This window comes from Crocodylus porosus, unplaced genomic scaffold (assembly GCF_001723895.1).
Source record: "Crocodylus porosus isolate Cpor-Errol unplaced genomic scaffold, CroPor_comp1, whole genome shotgun sequence".
In the NCBI taxonomy this organism is placed as follows: domain Eukaryota; kingdom Metazoa; phylum Chordata; order Crocodylia; family Crocodylidae; genus Crocodylus; species Crocodylus porosus.
Genome location: NW_017728886.1, coordinates 88923773 through 88942252, shown reverse-complemented (window position 1 = coordinate 88942252; position 18480 = coordinate 88923773). Strand labels below are relative to the sequence as shown.

The 18480-nt window shown below is 41.6% G+C and overlaps 1 protein-coding gene across 1 annotated transcript in view; it reads left to right on the top strand.

The window, feature by feature from the left end:
• Positions 1–18480, top strand: part of AMPH (amphiphysin) — a 198525-nt gene that overhangs the window by 81036 nt on the left and 99009 nt on the right. The window contains exon 2 of the mRNA XM_019538946.1: positions 4835–4915. Coding sequence (XP_019394491.1) covers positions 4835–4915 — 81 coding nt within the window. The remainder of the gene's footprint in view (positions 1–4834; positions 4916–18480) is intronic.

Sequence of the window (18480 nt, the reverse complement as noted above, 5' to 3'; positions counted from 1 at the left end):
GCACTATTATTGGAAAGGATTTGAGGCAAGGGGAGATATCAGGCCTTGATAAAATCACCACATTCTCTGAACCACCAAAGCTAAATGTGATGTTTTGCTGGACTTTGTCAAACAGAAAAATCTTGGTGCTCACATGTGAATGTTAAATGTTTTGTACTATTAACTTCGCACAGCTGCAATGCTTAGTGCATTAGACCCAAAATATTGATATCTTATTTTTAGACATTGCAGTATAGTTTACCAAAGTGCTACACAGATTTCTTTTCTTCTGCCGTCCTTTGTAGTGAGGAGGCAACTACTTGATGTTTTTGGAGTACTTCTCTTGTAACTCTCCCTATGTAAGCTGTCAGGAATCTAGTGTGATTTAATTGGTTTATTTGCATTCTGTTTTCTGTATTTAGGGCCTGATCCTAATCTGCTTGGATTTCACTGTAGGACATGTTTTAAAAGTTCATGCCTAGCCAGAACAGGCTGCCTTAGCTGGAGTTAGACTTTGTTCTTACACATCTTAATACTATGTGGACATTGTGGATTATGCTTAATTTTTCTAATCTATTTTTTGTGGCTTTATGACGCTATTTTCTTAGTTACGGTCAAAATATTTCAATAACAGTGGTTCCATGATAACGTTCTTTGGTTCTCAAAAGTGTGTATCTTCCTATTCATGCCAGTGTCATTTTCTGCATGGTCCTTAAGCAACATTCTTTTTTACAAATTGGAATAGATTCCTTTTCTGGGGTCTCTCTATTGGAAAAAAAAAGTCTCCATTAGCATGGAGTAACATTGAACTTTTTTTGTTGAAGAGTTTTACATAACTAATCTCATTCAGTCTGGTGTAGCATTTTTTCTTGCTCATATTAGTTTGGGGTTTTTTTGGCACATTGCAGGCTGTCATTGTGTTGTTTTGTTCTGAACCAGCAAGTCATAGATGGTTAATTTTATCTAATTCAGATCTTTACAGATTTGGAGCCATGTGGGCTTGATGTGAAGACAAACTAGAAGAACATCTCCCTAACTAAAAAGCTGAAGATATAAAGTTTTACCCTTTCTGTATTGCATTGGACAAAACCATTGGCTCACATCCAAATTAAAATAATTTTGCATTTTGCATGCCAGACATGCGCTATTTACAGCATTGATAAGTGATTGCATTAACGTGTGATGACCTCATTAAAAACTGCTAGATCTACCCAGCATCTGGTCAGATGCAATTTATTTTACTATTCTTATTCTTTAGCCCTAATTGAACTTTATGTGGTACTGGTACATTTAGCAGCACTCTGGGATCCATTTCAAGTTGTATGGCATATCCTTAATAAAACCCATTTGAAACAGATCTAACTGAATGTTTTAGGAATTTCTTCTGCATCTCAGGTCTTATAAGTTAAATATCCAGTTCGTCATTTGTATTTGCAGTAGGGCTGTCAATTAATCATCATTAGCATGCACAATTAGTGCATTAATTGGTTCTTGCATTAATTTTTTCATGTGTCAATCACGTACGTGGTTTTGGAGCCTGTGCCTGGACTCTGCTCCATCACCTTCACTGCCACCTCCAGCTGCCCTGTGGGGCAGTGCAGAGGACCATAGGGCAGCCCGGGTGTGGGCTTTGGATTGCTGCAGCAGGAAGCGAGGGAGGGTGGGTGGTGTGCACAGGCAAGGCACACACACAGACACACACGAGCATCCACAGCATGCACGTTGTCAGGAATGCAACTTGGCAGGGGCAGGGGTGAATGGGGCCCCAGGGCCAAGGTGGGTCATGAGACTGAGCCACAGGAGGCTTGTCCAGACGTGTGGAGGGGGGGAGTAATATGATTGTGGGGGGGATAGTGTTATGCCTGTGCCCTCCTCCTGCCCCTGAGTCCCAAGCCACAGCCCCCCCAGCCCTGCTGCCGCCACTCACTCCTGACCCACAGTACCATGCATCCTGCCAGGGCATATAGGGACCCTTGCTCCCCAGGATCCAAACCCCACCCATGCACCCACAACCACCAGTACCTTCACAACTTCTGCCCTCACCCCCCCCAAAACCCGCTCCCAACCATACCAAGTACCTGCATAATTGTGTATAATTTTGAATTTTTCTGTGCATTATTTTGAGTTTTTAGCTGAGAGATTAAAATCACGATTAATTGTGACTATTTTTTTAATTGCACAACTAATTGCAATCACTTTTTTTAATCATTTGAAAGCCCTAATTCGCAGACTACTGTTTAACCCAAGCACAAGTAGGATTTTCCCTACAGTTTCATACACTATTGAATAGCATCTGTCCTAAATAACATGCAAAGGTAACTTTGTCACTGGCTCATTTTGTCCTAATTATAAGAGGCGAGCTTAGTTTTTTGAATGAGGGCAATCACTAATCATTTTGTATGTTTTTCTCAAGATGATATTGCATTAAGATCCACAGTCTATTTTGAGTTGTTCTTATTGTTTGTTTATTTCAAGTGTCATACAGCAATCTTGTCTTTTCAGTTTACAAAGAGACCCATATTAAAAGCTCTCTATATTGCTGTTGGGATTTATTTCAAACTGGTGCTAGGAGCTAACCAATATACTTGTACAGCGGTTGCATTTATGGTTTGAATGGCCCGAAAGTACTCTAGGCATTTTTACATTGTATTATGATTACACTTGCATGGATTGACAATAAACCTGGCACCTCCCTTCTTATTACCATTGCATTTTATTTGGATGTACTTCCGTTTTTCTATCGTTTATAACACTTTCCTTTTGGGAGGAACAATCTAATTTAAATATTCATTGTTCCTGACAAAGGCAAGTCCATTTATAATCATAACATTGCTTATCTTGATTATTACTTTTATTGCAAGTAACTTTGTCTCTAACTTGCCTGCTAACTATTCGTATTCACATGACTTAGATTTATTGCTCTGGTTTGTAGTCCTATTTGGTTACTACTGTTTAAGGAAATGTACCGTTCCTAAATGATGTTCTTTCATGGATCCCCAGTTACGCTTCAGTTGCCCACAAATGATTGGTTCTCAGTATAGGGCTAACTAAATAATATCTCAAGGCCTGTATTAATGTATAGGGTCACCCTAGATGGGGTAATGACCCTTGAAGATCTTAAACCTTGTGAAAGAATTTTTGAACACATTGAATGATTTTTTTCCCATAAGTTTCCCAATATGCTTGTACAGGGGCAGTCATTCATGCTGTGTAGTTTGTCTGAAATATCACTTGTTTTCATGAAATCTTGGAAGTAGTAGAGTTGAGAGGATGCCTGGCTCACTGGTTAAAACTGTGACTTGGGAAACTCAGATTCAGTTTTCTGTTGTGCATAATATTTCCTGTGTGATTTAAGGGAAGTCAATACATTTTTCTCTCTCTTGCTCACTGTCTCTCTCTGTTTACCCATCAGTAAAATGGGGACAATAGTAGTTTTTACCTCACTATTTTCTTTTGATAAATAGTATAAAGTTGGTACCCACAGAAAAGTAGGTAAGGAGATTTAAATCAGTCACAACACCTTTTTAAAAAGAAAATATTGAAATAAACTAAGGAAGAACTTAAGAAACTTAAGAAATCTAAAACATACCAAAGGGAACTCTTTTAAGCATCTGCCTCTAATGGATATATGAAAAACACTTTAAAGTCTCCCCTGGTAAGCACATGAATAATATCCGTGTCCTGTTGCAGTCATCTCTAACATCACTAGCACAACTGTTATCCTTTGCTTGTCTACCTTTTGTAGCTCTCACTCAGTCCACCGCCTGATTACTGGAGGTGAGAGAGATTAGGCATTCTCAAATTGGATTAGGCATGTACAGTATTTATTCTGAGCAGAGTAGAGAACATGTTATTGCAGGGTATTAATTAACTGCTGTTTTTTAATTTTTGCCTAATCTCTGCCTTTTGTTCTTCTCCTCTGATGTGGGAAACTTGGGAAGATCTAGAGCCAACAATGATGTAGCTTAGAAAGATATGAGCTCTAATGAAGTCAGCTGGAGTTTTGGCTTCAGCAGAGGCAGGATTTCAGCCCTCATACAAGTAATAGAAATTCTGGGGAAAGGAAAAATGGTGTTGTTGAGTTGTTGTGTGGGGCTGAGTTGAAAATTAAGTTGGTGGTGACTTGCAGGTTCTCAAAAGTTTGGAATGTTAAACTCCATGCTACTGAAAGTGATTTAGTGGTAGAGAATATGTAAGCTATTCTAGCTGAAGAGTGTATCAGAATCATGTTTTTCCAGTATTACCAGAGAGCCCTGCTGCAAATATATCATACTACATTTACCATCCAAGGTAAAGGATTCTGAATGTATATGAAAATTAATACTAATTCTAATATAAGTTTTAAATAATTATTATATAAACCATAATTTTTTATTCAGATTAGGTATCTTCACTCACATTGTACTACTTTATGCTCAGAGCCATACAAGCAACATTAGGATAATGTTTACATATGGTAGATTACTAGTATGGCAGAAGCTTTTCTTGAATTGAGACTTTGGGATGTTTCATTGTCAGAAAGGAAGGAAGACTTCATTCAGTAAGAAAGGAGCAGAAACACTACACATTCTATGTATGCACATACGCTCCCACCTACGCACATAAAATGTTGCCTTTTGTGTGTGTAATCTTCCTTTATTATTTTGCCAAAGTAGCATCATGTATGTATTTTGAAGACAAATTACATATTGTAATGAATACCATATCTAAAAAGTAAAATGCCATTAAAGTGTAACAGCTGCTCTGTTAAGAGAAGAGGCAGTTAAAGGGATGATATTGTTCTCTTGTGACTAAATATTCTTCTCACAAGACTTGGTGCAATTATTCCTTTTTTTCTTCTTTTTTTCCAATTTAGGTGCTACAAAAGCTAGGGAAAGCAGATGAAACAAAAGATGAACAGTTTGAGGAATATGTTCAAAACTTCAAACGGCAAGAGGTTGGTTTCTTTTTTGATTTGTCTAATTGTACCTCCAACAAAATCAGGTGTAGTTGAAATCAGTGTGAAGAAAATGTAAGGTAGCGGGTCAAACAAAGGCTATCAATAAATGTTTTCTTTGGAGCGGAATCAGCCGTGCAGGGGTATATTCCAGTACATCTTGATCCGCGTCATTAGCATCTATGAATGTTGCCATAGCTGTTGTTGCTGTTGTCCTGCAAGATCAGGCACCTGCCACTGCTGGGGCTTCAGAGGCCTGATCTTGGAGGACAATGGCCCTGATTTGCAGCATGTGTTTGTAAGCAGGTTCCTCTACTTGCAGGTGCATAACCTGAGTTGGGGTGCAGAAGCCGGATATGCCACTGTGGGAATCCCCTGAAGAGGGTTTCCCATGGCACGCAATAAGTAACAGATGTTCTCCCATTTTAAGGTGGTATTAACTGTGATTACCTTTGGTCATAGCACTTTTTTTTACTACAAGGGGCTAGGCTGTCTGTTTGCTCACAATGCTTGCCGTCCTAAAAATGTTTATGGTGGGCTGGGCCACACTAATCATATGTGACAGGCTGTTTGGGGCCCTGTTTGATTAAGTTTGCCAGATATTTAAGGCTGGTGAAGAAACAGGAATAATTGGAAACGAGAAAGAAAGGCGCAGCTCAGCTGTGGGAGTGAAGAAGAGGTCAAAATGTATGCAGTGTATTGGCTCACTGTGACTTGAAAAAGAGTCAGCACTGAGACGGACTATAGGCAGTGGGCACTACCATCCCTTATTCAAATGGGATACACTACATTATCCTTGTGAGTGGTGGAACTGGAGTGTGCTCCATCCACTCCATGCATTGACCTGGTATTGCAGTGCTTCCAGGACCGGTGCAAAAAAACAGAAAAAAAAAAAAAAGTTCCACATTTGCCCAATATGTGACAAGCTTTTATAGTCATGCTAAATTTTGGCTGTGTTTAATTAACTTCATAGCTCATTTCTATTACTGAGCACATGTTGCTTTTGGCAGCAGTTTAATGATAGACAGTGTATTTAATGAGGTTTCCTTGTATGCAAATGTAAGATGAGAGGCTTTTTTTCCTCATGCTTATTGGAGGAAAAAAATGTCATCATGTATTTGAAGAAATACAGTAGATTAATGCTAGCACGACTTTGTCATTTGTAGTACAAACATGAATTGAGGTCTCCCTTTTTTTAGTCAGAACCTATCTGTTCTTGCCTATGCATATGGTTATTTTTATTTTTAATTTGTATTTAAATAATGCAGGCCCAGGACCTTATTTCCTTTCTTGAATCTCTTCCTGAATGAACTCTGGATACAAAATATCTATCTTATTTATCCATTGTGTTTTACATATAAATGAAAATGAATGAAAGAAAAAAACTTATTGTTTAATTAACCCCCTGAACTGGTCACATCAGCAGGGGAAATATAGGTTGGAGATTAGGAGTAACTTTCTGACTATGATGGTAGTTAAGCTCTGGACCAGGCTACGTAGAGAAACTGTAGGATCTCCATCCTTGGAAGTTTTCAGGAGCAGGTTGGACAGATACTTGGCTGGGATGGTTCAGTCAGGATTTATACTGCCTTGAACAGGGGGCTGGAATAGATGACCTTGTAACAACGTCCCTTCCAGCCCTACTTTCCTATGATCCTAAGACACATCTAAGGCTACTTTCTATGTCTGTTTGCATTCTCTCTCTCATCACTCAGAAAAGTGAACTATAGAGGTGGGGAGTACTAGAGCTGGGTCTCCCTTGCCTTCCTGAATCCTAGAGGGAGATAGCGATATCTTAAACCACTGAGGCCAAGAAAGAAGTTGAAACATTCAGACATGCAGAAATCTCTTTTTTTCCTCTCTTTCCTTTCCTTTTTTCCACAGTTTTAAGGGGTATGTTTACTTGACACTGGGTTGTTTATGTTATTTTTAGCCAGGTGTCCCTAGGAAGAGAGTGAGATGAAGAGAGAGAACCTCCCATTTTTGCAAAATTATCTCTCAAGAATTTTTTAAAGAATTATCTGTAATGGCGTCTTTCATTTGGATGTCTTGCTTAAGGTCTAAAGATGAAATTGATCTTCCTATTCATGTTGTTTTTTGTCTGTCTTTGATAGATAGACTGGCAGTAATGAACAGCCATGACCTCTGCAGAACTTCTCTTAGTTGCATATATGAAATATGTTGTGTAATCTGGAGGTGCCTAAAATGAGAGGCCATTTCCACAAGATAGCACCAATGTTTAAGATACAATCATGTGTGCTCTCTGGATTCTGCTGGGTCCCACTGTCCCTTAGTAAGATTCAGAGATACCCATGAGCTCTGCTAGACTTGAACCCTTTTTATGGGAAAAGAAAATCGATGGCAAGTTCAAACCCTTTCCTTTTGCACCAAAAAGAGGCATTGCTTCGTAGTTTGCATATACTTTCAGAATGTCTTTCCTCTTGTTTTGTCCTTGCTTTGATCAGCAGTGAAATAGTTAATGATGTTGAGATTTAAATAGTGCCGTTATGGGTCTAAATTAAAATTCCGATTGATTAACACCTTTCAGAGCTGTTGTTCTCTGCAGATTCACACAGACATCACCGCATCAGTTTATACTTGGTTCACCTTTGCAAGGTTACCTCTGCAACTGAAGAGGATTTTTAAAAATAAAAATTAAAGCTGAGACTGGAGAGTTAACGTATAGCTTGGGGGAGATGCTGATGTTTTCTATTGCTGCATTACTGGGCAATTCTTCATTGCGCTATGGCACAGAGAGTGCTTCGAGTGGGCACTGCCGTTTGGCAGTAGAACAACGCCAGTTTGTTACTAGCAGGGAATACTTTACCGTGGCAGATGGCTCAGCCAGACCTCCCTCCAATGAGGAAAACTACACACTTTTATTTCCAGTGTCTGACTTGCATGAGTGACTGGTGCCTCCTGAATCTGGGGGGGCACCTGCAGAAGCTGCAGACCCTGTCAGGGGGGCACTAGTATCAGTGTCAGCTGTCAGGGGAGGTACCAGCCCCATCAGAGGGGGCATGTGCACCCCTGTGCACCCCCTACCAGTCGCCTATGCTCACTTATCTTATGAGTCTGTCTTGCATCCAACCGTTTCCCTGGGCTGCATTTGATTTGGGGAGAGATTGTAGCCTGGAAAAAGAATGGGTCTGTGTTTCCTGCTGGTCCTCGCTATCGATGGTCCTGCTGGGGCACCTCGGGGAGTCTAGCTGGCTCTCTGGGCAGAAGCAGTTCCCACATTCCTCAATAACAGCTTTGGCAGTGCTGCCTCACTTTTTTCTGGCAAGAAATAAGCCAACTAGAATTAGGAAATTTGGTTCCAGGTTAAGCAGCCCTCACATCTGTCAGACATGCACTCATTGCACCTCAATTCCAGTACCTGCCCCAGGAGCCACATTCCTGACTGCAGAACTCCCTGCTCCCTCTGTTCTTCTGTGCGTCATGAATAGAAGCACTGGCCATACTGTGGACACCGCCAGAATCCAAGTATGTAGAAGAGGACTCTGTGGAACATCTCCTTTCCTCTTCTTCTACTTTTAAAAAACCTTTATCTTTCCATCTGAAACTATGGCCTCCCAGGCTAGTCGCTGAGGAAGTTCTGTTTCCTGTAAGCAAGAATCTTAGTCCCAAAATCGACAATTTCCATCAATCCAGTGAAAACCAGTAGATACTAGGGGTGGTATAATCATACAGCAAAAGACAATTTCTCAGATAACTAACAAATCCCTCAGTGGGCCTTGAAGATGAGAACCAAAGTCTTCCATTTGATTCAATGCTCAAACTGGAGCTGGAAAATAAAACTTTGTATATAGAGAGATAATCATATGCCCTTTGTTGCTGAGCACACACCTCCTTGTGTTCTGAACCAGCAATATAATTTTTACATGAGGTTTGTGCTGGAAATTGTAATACGTATGTACTGGAAATGACAATAAGAAAAAAATGTATAGATCACCCTGGCTACAGACCATGGTAGGAATAGCACAAGCTTCTAGTTCAAATCAGAAATAGGGCACGAAAGTGTGCATTTGTATATAAAACACAGCAAAGAGAGAAGATGTTCTCTTCCAAAGTGTACTAAAAACAGTGAAATTATGCTTAGGACTTTGGTATCTCCCTAAAAATGTCACAGTAATATATTTTTCCTCATAGATTCATAAAATAGTGGATTTGGAAGGGACCTCGGGAAGCCCTCTAGTCCACTTAAGGCAGGATTGCTCCTAACTAAAACATCTTGGTCAATAACTTGCTCTGAAAAATATCCAAAGACGGAGATGCCAAGTACATGGGGGCCCTGAGAGCCCTGCCCCACCTCGGGAAGAGGTGTGTTACCTGAAATACATAAAACTTTCCATATGTCCATCATCTTAGGCCCACCCTGGCAAAAATAAAAGCCAGCACCTGTGTCCTAAGATGGCAATTCCACCACATCTCTGAGTAGCCTGTTTCAATATGTAAACACCATCATACTGAGAAGGATTTTCCTTATGTCCAACCTCAGGAACATGTCATTCAGGGCTGTCTGACTTCTGAATGTCTGGGGGCTGCATGGCCTCATGCTGCCTGGGCTGCAAAAATTCCCCAAGTGCCCTTGCAGGCTGGCTTACCCCCACAGGCAGGGGAGGAGGTCAAAGCTGGACAGAGTGGGAATCCAGAGATCCTGGAAGCAGCAGAAAATATGGTGGAAGGAGTAGTGACCAGATGGGAGCTCACAGGCTACAAAGCTGGGATGGACCCCCCTGGTGTAATTTAAGGACAGGGATTTCAGGTCCACCTAAAAGTTTTGGATACTGTCAGGCTGTTGTCAGCTGCCAGTATAGGTCATCATAACATCCAGGTTATGTTTCCCAGTTACTGTTGTGGCTTGCCATTTCCACCTCCTCCCCCCATTTGGCCATGGAGTGACAAACGGGAAAATAATCTAGTCTCCATTTAAGGCTAGAAGTGTACATTCATTCAAATTCAAACTAATGTCAATACAGAGGTCAATCTGGCTCTCTTTCCCAGTGGTCAGAGATTCAGCGATCCTCCTTCCTCTCCATTCCAAAAAAATTCTGATCCCCTAAGTACTTCCATGTGCTTTCAAAAGCAATGGCTAATATCTTCCAGGATATTGTCAGTATTTGTTTAAGGAAGAAGAAAATTCATATTTCTCTTCTGACCCAGCCTGTGTATAAAGGAGGGGAGATGAAACTTGCAGAATCCTAGAGTTCCTCAATTATCTTGAGGTCATAATGAACATAAACCTATGGTGCCAGAAGGATCAACCATAGGCCTGGGAAGAAGATGTTGGTCTTATCTCAGAAGAATTTGAATGTAAGGGGAAGATGCTCAGAAAAGAACACATGCTTTGTCACTGAAGCAAATGTTCAGTTCTTATTGGAGCCTATTGTGTATGTATAGGCTCTTATTGGAATCTGTTCTTGGATACAAACATACTTCAGTAGTCCAGAGTTCATATGGTACCTCTTCCATAATTTCTGTTGTAGCTTCTGTGTCTCATCCTAGCAGATATTAAAATTTTTTAAGGTTAGTAAAAATCCTGTCAGTAAACCAAGCAGGATGACCCTTATATCAGATGATCTGTGGGGATAATTGATGCGGATTCATTAAGGTCCCAGTTCAATCCAGGGAATAGGTACTAGAGTGAGTGGAGCAACTACATTCTGGAAAACAGTGATTCATGGAAGTCTTGGGGCAGTGTTCTTTCAGTGGATAACAGACTTGTTCTGACCATGACAGGCAATGTGTCAAAGTCATTTGTGTGATCTACCTAGAAACACCTTGAAATGACTTTTCTAGGGGAGAGTCTGATTTATTATCCCTAAGTTTTATGCAGCACCACCACCCACCTCTCAACTGAGGGCCATTTAATAAAAGCCCTCTCTGTACTTTCAAACCTGGAGCTGATGAATCACTGTAGAATAACATGAGTCAATCTTTTTTATGCAGGCGCACAGCATGCCTGCCTTCAGTCTCTAGGCTGTATAGGTCCGAAGCAGCTAGATTCTGGTACTGAACCAGGATTCCTTGCATAGTACTACAGAGCTTTAGAGAGTTTAATTTTAACAATATGTAAAATAAATTCATATCTTATTTCATTTCTTTTAGAAACAAGAAAACAGACCATCTCATAAGAAATTTCTCCTGCAAGACAAGTTTTTGGACTCGTATAGACTTATAAATATAACAATTCCCTGTTACTGCAAAAGAGCAGCTCCTCAGGGCTTAGAACATTTTTTTCTGAATAAGCTTAAAGTAGATGTGCTTAGTTTTTAAATCAAACATGAAGTCAAGAAGCAATTGTCAAATCATAAGTATTTTTCTGCCTCAAATATCTTTTGAGACCAATGGTATCTGGCCCCAAATTCTACCTTTATTCTAATGTTCAGGCAAATGCATTTTGTGTAAAGAATTTGTTTGCTGACTAGAAGTTAAGTAGCAATTCCCTTGTCACGCTGCATATTCTAATGAAGCATAATGCAGGCATTATTTTTATGAGAGATCAATATTCTGTTTCACATCCTCTATGCATATTTAACTTTTGTTCCCGATTTGTTCCATCAGTATTTATGAGACTGCTATATTTCCATTTCTAATGCTAGAAATACATAAGCATATAAATAACTAAATAGCACATCTACCATTTACTTTTACAAAGCCAGTAGCTGGCGTAATGTTGCCAGGATGAAAATTAAGTAAAATGTCAAGTGTTTCAGTTGCTGGTTTATGAATTTGGGAAGGGGGGAGGGCAAGGAAGAAGCTCTTCTTCAAAGAGCAAAGATTGTTTCTTTGATGGCTTACTTTACATATTTCACATCCTTTGAGGTACAGGAAGGCAGGGGCAGATCCACAATTTGGCAAAGGGGCCTGTGGGAGCATCCATCCATGCTGCAGGGGTAGCTGAATCCCCTGCCACAGCCTCCTCCTCCTGCCACCCACTGGTGCTGGTACACTGCACCACAGGAACCTCTGGGGACTTTCTAAAACCTCAAAGCAGATAAGAATCCCTTGCCTTTCCCTCCTTGTTCAAAGGCACATCCCCTCCCCTTCTTCCCCACCTGCTGCTGCTGTTTCCCCACTGTCTCAGGTGTGGGGGAAGCTTCAAAGCTGCTCCTGCCTGATTTGGCCAGGCTATGTGGGCTCAGTGATAATGGGCCGAGTAGAGGCTTCCCACAGGTTTGAAGTTGGCAATCAAAAGTGTATTTATAGAGTATCCTAACTGGAACAGGAATCCTCACTACTTATCAATAATCTCATCGCTGTAGTAGTTAAAAACAGCATTTTCATCTGTGATTGGCAAAGAAACGTGTGCTACTCTTACCATGTTCTTTAGCCAGAGTGATCCATACATTTTTTTATTACTGTAATTTCTAGTACATAAGTGTTATGATTTCCTGCATGTCCGTCATGTAAAACGGCTGGTTCAAAACACAAGGAAGAGTGTGCTCAGCAACAAAGGGCATAAGGCCATCTCTATATACCCAGTGCTTTATTTTCTGGCTCCCATTTAAGCATTGGATCAAATGGAAGACTTTGGTTCTCATCTTGAAGACCCACTGTGGGATTTGTTAGTTATTTGAGAAGTTGCCTTTTGCTGTATGATTATACCCTCCCTTGGTATCTACTGGCAATCACTGGATTGATGGAAATTGTCAATTTTGGGACTGAGATTCTTGCATACAGGGAACAAAACTTTCTCAGTGACTTGTCCAGACATCTGAAACACACTCCTGGCTTCCTGTGCCATCAGAGTCAATTGCAAAACCACCTTATCATCCAGCTGTTTTGCAAGACAGAAGAGAAAGACAAAATAATGCATCTTTATGAGGATACTTCCCAGTTTAGGGAGGTAAGCTGATACCATTGTGATAAGAGCTATATAAAACCTAGACAGAGATAGGGTAGGATGAAAGTTATATGTAAAGCAGGATTGGGACAGTTCTGTCCTTTGATATACACATGCAATACCTCCTGGGTAACATGTGCATACCAATGTATAGAATTTATACCCCTTGGGCTAGGGACAGACATTCAAAAAGCCTGAATTTATTCAATCTTTGCATGTTAATCTAACCTGACTAGGGTGAACTGGTTTGAAACTGGACATTCTCTTTGGACTGAGGAAATTTAGGCACATGCCTGCCATGGCTCAAGCTAGAAGCCAGGGGGTGGTAGATCAGCTGTCTCTTCCCTTCTGCAGGGAGCTGAGCTGAAGGGGTGTGGCCAGGCCCTGGCAGGACTCTCTCATTAGGGAGGTCTGCCTGCACAGTCACAGGCTTTTCCCCACTGCCTGCTCAAAGGGCAGGAGTGTTGCCAGTCCCCAGTCCCAGGCTGGCACTGTGAGGCAAGGGAGAGGGTGTGCAGTGCATGCATCTTTTGATGATATGGAGCTTTTCAATCTCCTTCCCTGCTTCATCATACTGTCTGCAGCAAACTGACAGGAGCGCAAGCGGGGGGGGGGGGAGGAGGATGATAAAAGTCTTTATCACCTGATTAGCAAAACAATAGTCTCTGTCCACATGACTTCAAACTTCTTAAACAGTTTACTGGATGACCTGTTGATTAGCTCCTAAAGCCCTAAGCGGTCACTGTTCTGTCTGCATCCCAGTGAAACTGGAGAGAGACACTCATGCAGACACCTCTCAGCATTAGCTAGCATACCACATGCTGGCTATAGTCCCTGCTATAGAAGAGAGGAGGAAGGAATCCCTGCTTAAGCAGCAATTGGTGAAAGGGAGAGTAGAGGTGTGCATGGGGAAGCCAACGAATCCTGCTTTGCCTGCAAGTCTGTGCCAAGCTCTAGCCAGGGAGCAGAGAGGAGAGGCAGTGGAGCAGAGAGCCCCATCCAGCCCAGAGAGCATGCTGGGATGCTGGGGGACTCTAATTTAACATAAACCAGCACGGGGTCTGGAACAGACATTGCATAAACCAATTTGAGCCAAATCAGTTAAGTCTGATAACTACATTTAGCCAGGTTTATCTCAAACCAGTTTCAGCCATTTTCAAACTGGTTTATATGCATTGAACATCTGTTCTGTTATAGATTTAAACCAGTTTCTGATCATTTAAACCAATTTATGTGTAATGTCTGTCTCTAGCCTTGATGTTCTTCAGACTCGCCCCACTCTAACAGTCCCTTAAATTCACTCCTCTAATCGCTCTAGGGCTAGGGATAGAAGTTATACATAAACTAGTTTAAGTGATCAGAAACTGGTTTAAACCTGTAACAGAATAGAAGTTCGGTGCACATAAACCCATTTCAAAATGGCTGAAACTTGTTTAAGATAAACCGGGTTGAATGTAGTATCAGACTTAACTGATTTAGGTCAAATCAATGTATGCAACTTCTGTTCCAGACCCCTTCCTGGTCCAAGTTAAATCAGAGTCCCCCAGCATCCCTGAATTTTGCAGTCCTGGGCAGGGCTGTGCTGTTTGCTCCCTAGCTGGAGCAGCAATGACTGGCTCACTCACTTGCCTTGCTAGCTGGCTCATTGGCACCCCAAGCAAATCCCTGCTGGGGTCTGGGACCAGGGAGGGTTAAACTTCCCTTCCGCCAAGTACAGAGCTTCCCCGTCCTGCTTACTTACTGCTGCCTGTAACTGTGGACCACAAATCCCAGAGGCACCTGGAAGCAGGAAGAGGAAATGATGAGCAACCAGGCAGAGTCCTACTGCTGTGAATGTGGATGGCAAATCCTAGAGACCTCAGGGGCAGCAGGAAGAAGAAGCAAAAACACAGCCCATGCTTTCTGTGTGCCAGAGAGCCGTGTTCTAGTGGCCCCTGGCTTCTGGCTTGAGCCATTGCAGGCATGTGGCTGCATTACCTGTATCATAAGTGAACATCTGTTTGTTTGCTTATTGGTTCAATATTTGTAGCTTAGACCATTGGTTCCCAACCTTGGGGCATGACCCAAATCAGTGTCGCTACTACACACAGAGGGGGCAATAGCAGCTCCCCTGCCCCTGCCCCTGGGCCACCGCCACAGCACTCCCAGCAGCCCCTGTGGCACCAGGTTGGGATGTCCTGTTGGTGGCCAGTTTAGGGTTGCAGCAAAAAAAGGTTGGGAACCACTAGACTAACCTGCATAGGCTGAATCAATTCAGCCTCAAGCTTTTTGACTGTCTGTACTTAGCCTAGAAGACACATTGTTAAACTCTACCAAAACTGTATGCATATTAGAGCTTTGAACAGCAGTTTAGCCTTGTGTTGCAACTAATAACTGAACATTTCAATAAAGCATGTCTGCCAACCAATAAAGGAAATGCTTTAGCTTGTCCTGCTGTCCCAGTCATATTAGTTATGAAATGACATAATTCTGTTATTAGGTTTGGAGTTGCATAAATGATTAGCCATTTTGTAGGTCTGTCTTGCAATTTGATAAATATTTTGCACTCTGGATTGGGTCAGGCAGCTGTTGGATACTACTCCTGGTTGTCACCAAACTGAGGTGGTTTATTTGTCTTAGATCCATTGTTCTTAGGCTGTGGGCCACATACAGCCCAATCAGCACACTGCTGAAGCCCACGTGACATCCTATTAAAACATTTTTAAATGAATACAAAGGAAGTAAATTGCTTAGGTGTGGCCCACATAACACATTGAGAGCTGCAAGTGTGTTCCTCTATAGCAAATAGGTTGTGAACTACTATTTTAGATATTAAGTACATACTATACATGACCCTCAGTGTGTAAATTACATTGTAGACTATGTCTAGTTTATTAAATGATTAAGAAAACCATGTCCTTCTCCCTCTTGTTCAGAGAGGGGATAAGCAAAAGATACTTTACAAACAGTTCAATTAGTCATTTTCAAAGGAATTTTCCCAACTTCCTGACAGCTCATGTTCATGCTCTGAAGGAAAGAAAACTTTCTGATGGCAAACTTGACATGTAGCTCCACTTTGGATTTGCTTCCTATGTCCACATGGAGAACAGTTCTTGCGTAACCCTTCTGTCAGGCACCGGTTGGCAGCAACAAGGGCCAGGCTCAATTTTGGAGTACCAAACATATTTTTCCTTGGCTCAAGCACCTACACAGACCACCTGGGAAACATTAAATGAATGACTAGGGTATCCCACATAAACAACGCCCCCCCCCACCGCTTGCAAGCAGTGTAAACACAAAAGCAGATTCATTACAGGAAACAGAGAAAAACAAATGCAGTTTAAAACTACTAATTACAAGACACAGTCTGTAGGTTGTGTTGCGCCAGGGGAAGCTGCCAGAGAACATGGGTCCTTCTGCGGTGCAAGGGGTCCCTCACTGCTCTTTGAAGAATGGTAGCATGCCAACTGTTGCTTGCAGAGAGAGAGAGAGAGAGAGAGAGAGAGAGAGTTGGGGGGGCAGTGACTGCGGCTCCAGACAGGATGCATGCATCCCAAAGCTTTTGGGCTGGATTATAAGGGCCTGCTAAAATGAAACTGCAGGAAAAACTCCAAAAGGAGCCAGGTTGATTAACATCTACAACCAGCCCAACCACACAATTTGGCTAGAACAAAGGACCATCAAAAGAAACAAGGGGAAAGACCAGGCCTACCCTCTAAGCTTGGGCTGCCAGTAGTTTGGGGTCACTGCTCCACTGGGAGCAGAAAGTTGCAAACCTCAACCCCAGCCCAAAACTGGCAGGATTAGAAACTCCCAGGTTTCAACCCTGTTTAAACTGCCAGGCCTAACTCCTGGCCAGCAAACCCAAGGAACCAATACTCTTTCCCCTGGTATTAATCCCTCTAAACCTCAAAAGAACAAAAGGGGAAGAAAAGGAGGAGCGAGGAGTTCCCAGACATGGGACAATTCTGTCTCTTCCCCCCTCTAGCTGAGCTTCCCTTTTTGCTAGCTACAAACTCTTTGTCCCTTGGAGGAGATTTCACTCTTCAGCAGCCCCTAGCATCTTCTGTGTCTCCAAACCAGCCTAGCTGTCCTTGTATGCCTTTGCATGACTTTACCTTGGCCTTGTCCAGTCAAGAAGCGCCACACTTCAGTTCCTCTTGCAACCAATCCTCCTGAAGAATCCTCTGCTTCCCCTGGCCAATGGGGCCAGACGGTTTTACATATTTTCCCCAGATACAGGCCTCAGCTTGCCATGTACTGAGCGCATGGCCAACACATACCTGCCATCTTGCCCACATAAAAAAACCATACACATAAACCCCCCAATATACTGCCTAAGTGTATGGGTGGGTGTTACATTTGTCAGGTTTCAAAGCATGTCCAGTAAACTTATTTCTTACATGACTGAATTTGGCTCTGATGTTTAAATTTGTGCTTTAAGATATGTCTGAATACTGGAGTTTGATATCTTTTTATTGAAAAGACTCGTAGCTGGTTTAGAAGGCTATGATCTGGAAGATTAAGGCCCCCAAATTTGGGTGATGTGTCTCTGCTTCCTGCCAAGTTGCACATTTTAGCTGATTATACTACACTGATTTATATAACAGAATAGGATGTTGGGATTGGATAACAAGGGCAGAGCAAGGGTGAGGTGATTAAAGACCAAGTATTCATTATACACTAATGGCCCTATCACTGTCACAGACTGCTGTTTTGGACATAATGTGTTGCTCAGCCATCTTTTTTTCCAGTAAGGGATTGGTCAGATGGTTTTTTTTTGGATATGGAGTATCCTGCATCACTAAATACATGCAATCTAATTGCCTGTGAGATTATTGGAAACATATATACTGGCTTTGACAATGTGTGCGCTAATGGTATTATTTTTGACATTATTCTGCTTTATATTGGCAATCATTAATACCAAACACTGCATTAAGAGGATTCTGCTCTTCTGAGGTTTTCTGTATTATGGAACAATTGCTCTTTTGCTTCCATGCCATTTTGCTGCATGCAATAATAGAGTAGGCACCAGAGCCTGAAAATGAGCAGAGCATGATTTTTTTTAATGCTCTTTTGGGTGCACTCATTACAGATGAGTACATCAGCAAAGTAGTACAAAGCATTCATTTTCCTTCTAAAAGCTAGCTCTTAATTAGCAAAGTTGATGGACTGGTGATCTTAATGAAAATAAAGGCAGCTATGATTTCAGAGCTGCCAGATGTTTTAGTCTTGTCTCAGAAAGGAAGAATCCTTTGAGAGTACATTAATTTTTCATTCTAGTAGTATGATGAAGTGGACTTTTGTTTTTGCTTTCGTTACTATATTTTCTATGTTATACTATGTACTATATTTTATTATACTATATTTTCTTCCACTAGTCTTCATCCTTAAATGCCTGGTTTAAGTTGTGTTTGTATGGATCATGCATAGTGTTGCAGTGGTCCAGGTCTTCTAGACCCATGAGTACGGCTTGGAAGAACAGAATAGAAAAACCTTTAAAAATACAAAAGCAAGAATCTAAGATTCACTGATGACCCATGATATTTACTGATGTCCCACCGAATATCTCAGAGTTCTAGGGTAACAGCACCAAAATTAGGCCATAACCAGGGATCCTTGTTTTCTCTGTTTACAAATTGCAAATTCTCTGATTTTAAACCCCCCACCCCACAAATTCGCTGATTAAAACCACCAAAATCTGCGTTTTTCCATGATTAAAATGAAACACCAC